We start from the raw sequence: 9,364 nt of genomic DNA on the forward strand, positions 1-9,364 counted from the left end.
GATACAACGAAATCAATTTTATAACAAGTGTTTTGATTGGATGTTGTTTTATATGCAAAGGAAAATGGCGGCCGCCACGACTGGAGGGCTTTTTGGCAGTAGTTCTGCGGGTTTCTCTTTCGGTAGTGGTGCAACTTCAACTGGACTTGGTACACCAACTCTCGGTACAAATACTTTGGGAAGTAACACCCTGGGAGCAAGTGGATTTTCCGCGATTAAACCGTTCGGAGCCTCCACTGCCACATCGACTTTGAGCACACCATTTGGTCAACAAACGGCCACAACCGCGGGAGCGACCACTGGTTTTAAATTTGGAGGTCTAGGCTCAACTACAGCATCGACCTTTTCCGGGTTTAACACAGCGAAAACTACATCGACTGTTCCCACCCTAGGGACATTTGGACAAACTAATCAACTGGGACAGAGCTCCGGTTTTGCTCTGGGGGTAACACCCGGGGCTAGTACATCAACGGGTCTAAACTTAGCCAGTGGACTGTTTAAACCAAGTACTGCTGCTACAACTACAACGACATTGCTTGGGTCAACTCCAGCAGCTCCTACTGGGTTAGCATTGGGTACAAGCTCGCTGATAGGCTCAGGTTTAGGGGCATTTAGTGGTTTCAATGCCATTAAGACCACAGCCGCTGCAAGCACTACGACATCAGCTACGCTAAGTGGCTTAGGTGGGACTGGTACTAGTACGAGTGGAGGTGCAACAGGTGCAGTAGGTGGTGTGGCCAGCAAGCAGGGGTAAGGTTTTAACTTTGGTCGTTTGGAATTAAGTGAATATTTTTTACTGGACATAAGCTGGCAATTTTAAGGAAAGCATGTTTCAGGTCATGTTGTCATCTCTAGACTCTGATTGATCATGGAAATTTGATTAGCATACCCCATCCCTGCAGTTTCTGGGTAGGAACTGAAAAACTTACAGTATAGTTAATAGAAGGGAAAGGTTATGAATCCCAGCAAAACAAGGGAACAAAGGTTTCATTACAACTTCTTATGATTGATGGCAGCATGAAACTTCAGAGTTTGTATGTCAATAAAAGACAAAATAATAGGTTTCATTGTCAAGAATTTGTTGAGACTAAACTATTTGGTAACTTAGGATGTTTTTCATGTTAAAACTGATTATTATTGATGGCTGTATATTAATTTTTCCTGTTCAGTGATGTCAAAGACACCGCACTACCTAATCCTTTGAATGAAATAGCAGAACACATCAAGTAAGTTGGAGAAGGCCTATCAGTGAAATTGTGGTAATACTGGACCTTTAAGTGTCTAATAACAACTGCATCACACTGTATAGAGGATGGATGCCCAGGATGTCCAGGGGCCTCCACTGAAATCAGCCAGCCCCTAGACAGTAAAACACTCCATGAATGGCAATCCCAGCAACCCAGCAATAAGCCCCCACATACAGTGATCCACCCCTCTGGGATGGGGAGGGAGTTAAATTACATTTAACTGCATTAATTTCTACCAGGTAATAATTTTCTTAATAATGACATTTACTTTTTTAAAGAATTATTTCAGACTACTATCAAAATCACTGATAGGAGTGGTGAAACTGTCATCAGAAATGTGAATTGAGAGTGATTTTATTCCTCCCAAACAATCTCCAAAAATTGTCACATGAGTGTTACTTGTTTCACATTGTGAACTCCTTCATAACAAAAAAACAAGCAAGTTAATTAACATGATTGTTCACTGATAAGAAGTCCAAGAAGCTTGCAACATGTTAACCACAAAACATTTTTTTTGCTTAAATGTTAAGAAACAGACCACTTCCTATTCAAACTTCCAACAACAGTTTTGTCACACACCATAGTTGTTCATAGCTTAAGAGTATGGGAGATAAAATGGTTGTTCTTAATCAAAATTACTGTTGTTGTTTTTGAAGAAAATATGTTAAGGAACAGAAGGAACACAGAGATGAAATTTCTAGAGTGTCTGGTAGCACACTGGAGAAAGTTCGAGAAGAAACCATTGCACTTAGACAGGTAGACTTGCTTACTACATGTACTTCCTGTAATTATAGACCCTTTTCATAAATGGCTGCCAATTATTATTTCTTTTTAAAGTACTGAAATTAGCATTACTAACCTCATTTTTACTTTGTTAATTCAAAAGAATTTTTACTCTCAAATGAGGTTAGTGAGGCTACTTTAAATGCATCCAAAAATATTAAGCTGGCATCCATTTATAACAAGGGTCTATGCTTCTTTGCTAATAATCCAAAAACAGTTTCACGAACAAAAAAAAAAAATAATCATGATATTACTCTTGTTTTGGAACACAACTGGTGTTAATCTCTGTCTTGTAGATACTTCATTGAGCTAAGCTTGATTCTGGTATAATGCTTTATTAGTCAGCTGCAACTTGTTCAGGACAATGAATGAATTGAAATAACTTGAAAGCCACTTCTACGTGCTTTTGAAGGCCCTATATCTGGTCAGTTCAGTGCTGTCTAGCGATGCTGTATTGAGAAGGGCCTTGTTGTTGCTAATTCATTATGTCTTAAATACTCCCACCCTTTTAACAGGCTTTAGCTCTGGTGTCTAACAGTATTCAGAGAGATGGATGTGCTGTGGAAAACCTTAAAATAGATGTATCACAGGTAACTAGTACAGGTTACTTCCCATGTATAAATCAAACACCTTTGTACAGTACCGGAAAAGATACCTCATTGCACCATTAATCAGGTTTCCTTTTACATAGCCATGAGATAATTAAGGCTGTTTCATAATCCTAGTTTTTATCCTGTCACCATACTGCATTGCTGACTAAATTCCATAGAAATCAATGCCTTGAATTCACATGGGTCAGCATTGTGTCGTTTAGAACATTTACCAAAACATTTTCCAGACTTTCCAGCAAAATCAAGTTCAAGAAAAGTGCTAACAAAAAGTTACTGAGCAGCTTAGTTTGGTTAGGCCAGACAGGAAACTATTTCAATAGGTCCTTGGTCATTATCTCAACTAGCCAAATATGTCTTGCTGGGCTTTTTCGATCAGTAAATAAGCTTATGCGTTCTTCTTCTGTAGACAATATTCTAACTGTGTGTAATGTGTGTTTCAGGAACTGAAGAATGCCGAAATTGCCCAAAGAACGAATGATATTCCTCCACCCCTGCAACATGAGAATGTGGCACCACAGGAGTATTTTCAGCGTTTAGTGGAATCCTTTGAAGAAAGGATGCTGATGTACAGAAAACAGATTGAGATCATGGAAAGCCATCTTGCGTCATTATCACAAGGGCAAACATTAACTCCACAAGGTGTCTGTTCATTGCCGTCATTCATTTTCTGTATTGTATGATTATAACTTCATAGTATATATCTGAATTTTATCCTGGATTCAAAATCTTATGTCAAACATTTCCTATAATGTAATGTTAAACTTTTCTTTTGCAGGTATTATGATACAGTATTTAAGCACCTTAATCAATCCTTTATGCCCTTTGCTTCATTTTATTTACTCAGATCTCTCTGATGTAATGCACAAGGTACATGAAACCTTCATCGCACTTGCAGCTCAACTACATGAATTTCATGAAGCTGTTAAGGTGAGGCTATATGTCCAAACAGGGCTTGACACTAACTTTTCAACATACTAGCCTAGTGGCTAGTGATAACTTGGATGTTACTAGTCAAGACCTTTTTTTACTAGCCAAGCATTATGGTCGGCTACCTTATTACATGAATTTTGCAATTTGAGGGTGCACATATTTCATGACACTTAAATTCAGCAATTTTGCTAAAATTTTGTATTTTGAATCACTTTAACTTTGCGTTTTGGGTAACACAAAATTTATTTCCTTGGTAATGTTACTTAAAACATGTCTTTGAATTTAGTAAACTGGCTTTATCAAAATGACGTCAAAACTAACAAAAACGCAATGGCAGTACTCTCTGTCAACAGTAACATAATGTGTTATGTTCCTGACCCTTATTCGCGTTACTTTAATTTCACGATTTTTTTTAAATTCGCAAAATTCTCATGTCGCGAAAGTTTCAGGTAGGTCCAATAACAACAGAAGTACTAGCAAGACTTGAAAACACAACACGAGAGACTCTCTTTAATACATAACATTGGTAATTATACTGTGTTTAAACTAGTTTCAAAAAAGTTCCAGTTCCCGAAAAGACTTTCAAGACTCTGTTTTTCTCTGAGACTTCCTTGGAAAAATATCGAGACCTCCAACACGTCACTGTAAAAACTGTCGAGACTTCTTCACAGACAGGCACCGTAGAAATGTTTCAAAAGCAAAACAACTATCTGAACAATACTGTAAACTGTCGTTGGCGAAATTCGACTGCTAAAAACGGCTGGTTTAAATGTCGAAGGAAATAAATCTTTCTCATCTAGTTATTTCTGTGGTGGTAAGTTAACTTTGTGAGTATGCATACAACGACAAATCATTCATGTATTGTTACGCTAAATGGAATGCTATCCCAGGAGTGTTATCCCTTTACAGTTCCACACTATTTTGCGCATGAAAAAAATTTCGTAACAAAAAAGAGCATTGATGTGTGCTTTCAGAAAATGCGGTCTTGTTTGTCAAATATTTCTTTCAACAAAAGTAGCACGTTCAGTTCCCAGTTTACGTGCAACCCAGCAAAACGTAGACAAACTTATATTTGCATACGTGCTGAATAGCACATGCCCAGTACCATGATGTGTCCACAATGAAATTCTGACCTTGTTTCCAAGAAAAGTGTAAATTTTGTGTTTGTCTTCCTTGATGGAGACAGAAACTAGTTCAACCAATTTCATTTCATTGACTAGCCAAAGTGGCTAGTGGAAATCAAAAACCTACTAGCCAAAACTAAATTTCTACTGGTCTGTGGCTAGTTGGCTACTGCTAGTGACAAGCCCTGCCAAAGACAAGATATGGAGTGCACCAGAATTAGCAATGGGTATCATGATAGCTATCCTTTGTTTCCATAGTAACCCTGTTTCCATGACCACCTTACTGACATATGTAATATTTAAGTAATAGAAAACACGTACCGTGTTTCTATTGAGTTATAGAAACACGAGTGGAAGTTTGGGAGAACGAGAAATGCAGTGGGAACACGAGCTGCAGGCAAGTGTTTCCACAGCTTTTTTGAGTTCTCCCAAACTTTTACCAGTGTTTCTATAACTCTATAGAAACATGGAGAACATGTTTTCTATTTCTTTTAGAAAACACCGCGACGAAAAAAAGGAAAGCAACGTGTTAACTTTGATTATCAAAATGTAAATTCTCTTTGTTCATGCCATCATTACGTCAACAGCTTGTGCTAGTTCTGTGTTTCTATCGAGTAATAGAAACACGATTTTTAACCAATCAGTTCACATATTTTCTTAGGACTGTTTGCTAAATGTATTTGCTGCTATACTAGGTACAAAAAGAACACTACCTTAACTACAGAAGAGCATATTTTAAGGAAAGCACAGACATCTTCTCAAGCAATTCAAAGGACTTATCTAAGAGCGGTAAGTGTAAGGATACTGCCATCTTGTTGTTGCTTTAATTTTCAGTTGCATTACGTAATCTAGTAAGTATATTATGCTTATAAGGATAGCTGAGACTGAACAATAATGAATATATGTAAACAATAGCCTCCATTGGGAGCAAAAATCCGCTTCAATATTTGTCTGCGGACACTACCTGTTCCAAGAAGCGGACTGTTTTCAGAGAGCATAGCTCAACAAAAACTGTGAGCTTTGGGGAACAGGTAATAGGACAAGTATCTGAGCATTATTGTCAGGCCACATTCAAATATTTTTTGCAACACATGCAGTTTTGAAAATTGGAAAATCTTACCCGGATATTCCCTATTTTAGCTGGGGAATGTTCAGTCATGTGATGCATTTAAATAAACCAACTGAGCGCTAGTGAAAATATTTGATGGATTATAAGCTATATTGAATCCCCCCCTCCAGACCACTAGCCCTAGAAAGGAAATTAGGCTACTGGGAGTCCAAAGGATAGCTTTGGTCCTGCCAGGATTTGAACACACATACCTCAGGTCAGATCACCATTGCTCTAATATGAGTTAAGTCTGTTTCAAAGCAGCTTTATCTTACTAACTCTGAGAATGCCTATTGTTTAAGGTGATTCCTTAGTATTGCATTGCACGTTCCTACTGCGCACAATTTTCACGTCATAAGCGTGCACACATGAGCGCGCGCACATACAAAACATAAGAGATTTCCCTGAACCAAGCTCAATAGCGAAATAAATGCTCTTTTTTTTCTTAAACGGACATGGTGACCCCCACTTTTTATTTCATAATTTCAATGAGAACAATACGCTCAATAACTGCAAGAAAATTAGCAGAAATCTATGGCTACTTTTTTGGCAAATGAAATAAACACTACAGAGGGAGACATGACAGGCCCAACGGCCCATATCCAAATTTAGTTTCCTTAAAGGATAAAAAAATGCAGGGTATTTGAAGACATTAATTTTTTCTGGGACGTAGATGAATAAACAATCAAAGAAAGTCAAACTCTGTGTGATATAACACGCTGCATTGAAAAATGATTGAGCTTATTTGTTGTGCTCGGAGATTACCAAAAGTCACCTAAATAACCGTATTTGTCAGCATTGTGGCATGAAAACAAGCATGGTGACCCCCTCTTTTCACTACGTTTTTGATATCTCCTTGTCCCATAACAACAGCATACCAAGTTTCATTGGAAATCTATGGTAGGTTCTTTCACTAGGGAATCACCTTAAACAAATTATTTACTTGTAAGGGAATATTCCTTCAGCTCACTTACTTTATATAATGAATGCATAATAAATCTCTTAGGTGGAGAGTTTAGTCTTGGTCCCAGTCCCTTCAGAGTGTCGTCAAACACCTCAACTTCTGCCATGCCAGCTACTGGTAACATCGCAGGTATGGTGGAGACAGGCTGTGAAGCTAAAATGATATGCAAAAAGTGTGAGCAAAGAGTAAAATGCCTTAAGTTTACAACAACGACAACATGCCTTTATTTCCCTGGTCTCACAGAAGTATTTTGCAAAGTAATATAAAATTATTAATAGAGTTAGGGGCCTGGCTACCTGAAATAACTAGAGAGTTAAAAAGGGCAGGCAGCCAGGTCTACAGATGTATTAATATAAGTTTAGGTCGGTATACACACACATACAACACAGAACACATACAATTTAGTGAGCAGTAAATAAATGCTATACTAGAACATTTGTTAATGCTAAACCGTGATCATCTGCAAATAAACCCTGGGTTTTTTTGGTCTCGTTAAATTATTTGTGCACTAACATGTATCATATTATGTATGAACGTTCATGCATTATGCAGACATTCACACATTCCCCATGGCCTAAAAAAAGTTGTTAACTTGCCCTTTCAAATTCACCGGCACTCATCACGACTCCTGGGTGAGGAGAGGCACCTTTAGCGTTTGGTATGTTAGCAGTGAATATAGAGACGTTTGGGCACACAGAACGACACTTACTTTCAACTACTTCAGCTATTTATGATAATTAACTACTTTAAGTTTTGTGTCCTATGTAACTATCATTTTACATATGAAATGATATTGCTCTTTTCCATATTTTAACTGATATGTTTTTATTAGCTCCTCAGGCGTTTGGTCTTAGCGGACTTCAGAGAAATCCTACTGGTTTAACAGGTACTTTGGGTTCCACTGGAACAAGCTCTCTCGGTAATCCATTTGGTACCACTACAGGCCTCGGCGGTACAAATATACCTGGGGCCGGTGCATTTGGATCACTGCTAAACACCGGCACTTTAGGAACCTCTGGACTTGGTACCACTACTGGTTTAACAACTGGATTTGGGACCCCTGCTTTGGGGGCTTCCACGGGAGGGGCATTGGGTTCTTCTGGTACAGGGCTTGGTGGGAGCACTTTTGGCGCAGGGGCATCGGCATTTAGCGCTCAACCCAAGTTTCAACTTCAACGGCCGCCAGCTGGTAACAAGAGAGGAAAACGAAGGTGAAAAAAGGCTTTTTAGTCCTTTATTCACCCTGTGTAAACTGTGTGCTTGACTCACTTGAACCTGAGCTTTGTTGCTTGCAGTGGCGTTTCAGTCGACTCGAAAAATACCCGCAACAAGGCTTGAGTGAATTTCATCTACGAACACTTTTTAAATTTTGCGAGGAAAGGATACTGAAGCTGTTTTTTGCTTGTTTGTTGGTCAATGTCAAATTAGCCTGTAAAATCTGGATAGTAATATAATCAGGCCATAAACTCATTGTTTTATAGAGCTCTATATTCGTCTTAGGTTTACCAGGGACATTTTTTGACTCGAAAAAGGCGCATGTCGCTTTGACGACTTACGCAGCTTATCCTGTTAACAACGGGCCCTTCCTTGACCAAAAATTCCTGTTAGAAATCCGGAAAAGTCTAGTGGGGAACGGAACAGCTTTCTGCTCTAGTCGACTGTACCTGAAGCGAGAATATACTTTTTAACCAAAATTTCCAAACAAGATGACAATCTTGTAAGGTTTACCCAAATTTTCGACAATTTCTTTTGGACGTTGCTCCCAGAATTTCCCAAGTTTTTAACTGAATTGTTAAAATGTCGGAAATTCAACAGTTTCCAATTTTCCTGGAGACTTTCCCGTGAAATTTCCTTGCCATTCGCTACCTTTCCGAAATTTTTGGTCAAATGGAGAGCGATAATTAAATGATCTATTAAGGATAAGTCACTTTTATTTTGACGCAAAACAGTAAAGTGAATGTGATTTATATGTTTTTTACACTATGACTCTTCCTAGCGCAGAGCGTTTTTCATTTACTCTTTACTTATGCCAGAGAGGTTAGTTCGCGGAGGTCAGTTGACAGACCTTCTATTTTGTCTTAAGATCGTCGAGCGTGAAAGCAAAATAATACTTGCGGGCGACTGAACGACTGCCGCCCGGGCAAGAGTAGGCTTCGCTTGCTTCTTTGTATAAAAGGCTTGTCGTTGTAATGCGTTTTTGGCAACAAATATTTTACAGTTGTCAAACGATTTGACTCTTGTTTAAAGCGTTACAGTAAAATTTTCGCTTTGAATTTGGAGAATGAAATGTGGCTTTCTTTAGACAAATGACAACAATTTTATTTGGTTCCAAAACTAGGTTTCCTTGCATAGATTAACAAGTTTTTGTTTCGTGGTAAAAGATTGTTTATTTTCCTCTTAAATTTTTTCACAAATACTGCTAGCTACTTGCAGATATTTTTGCCAACGCCCAATACAGTAAAAACTCGCATGGAAGAACCTGGTGATTTAAGAACCTTCTGGCAAAAAATTTACCATTTTAATGCCTAAAAATATGAGAACCTGTTTAGCCAAGGAAGATCACGAAGGTTTTTAAATGTGGATTACCGCTAAATTAT

The 9,364-nt window shown here is 38.3% G+C and overlaps 1 protein-coding gene across 1 annotated transcript; it reads left to right on the forward strand.

Annotated features, from left to right (window-relative positions):
• The first annotated feature begins 40 nt into the window (after positions 1-40).
• On the forward strand, positions 41-8,745 carry LOC145497927 (nucleoporin p58/p45-like). The gene is made up of 9 exons (XM_081477805.1): positions 41-750; positions 1,170-1,226; positions 1,904-2,003; positions 2,546-2,620; positions 3,082-3,280; positions 3,486-3,568; positions 5,391-5,484; positions 6,810-6,896; positions 7,600-8,745. The coding sequence occupies exons 1-9, from the start codon at positions 41-43 to the stop codon at positions 7,980-7,982; spliced, it is 1,788 nt and encodes a 595-aa protein (XP_081333931.1). The 3' UTR covers positions 7,983-8,745.
• Positions 8,746-9,364: the final 619 nt, after the last annotated feature.

This window comes from Orbicella franksi, chromosome 9 (genome assembly GCF_964199315.1).
Source record: "Orbicella franksi chromosome 9, jaOrbFran1.1, whole genome shotgun sequence".
Taxonomy (NCBI): domain Eukaryota; kingdom Metazoa; phylum Cnidaria; class Anthozoa; order Scleractinia; family Merulinidae; genus Orbicella; species Orbicella franksi.

What these genes read in the sequence shown, in the direction of transcription:
- LOC145497927 (XM_081477805.1), top strand. Translation starts at nt 41, where the DNA reads ATGTTGTTTTATATGCAAAGGAAAATGGCGGCCGCCACGACTGGAGGG. An exon ending in GCAAACATTAACTCCACAAG is followed by an intron (nt 3,281 to 3,485) that starts GTGTCTGTTCAT and finishes TTATTTACTCAG; the next exon opens with ATCTCTCTGATGTAATGCAC. An exon ending in AATTTCATGAAGCTGTTAAG is followed by an intron (nt 3,569 to 5,390) that starts GTGAGGCTATAT and finishes CTGCTATACTAG; the next exon opens with GTACAAAAAGAACACTACCT.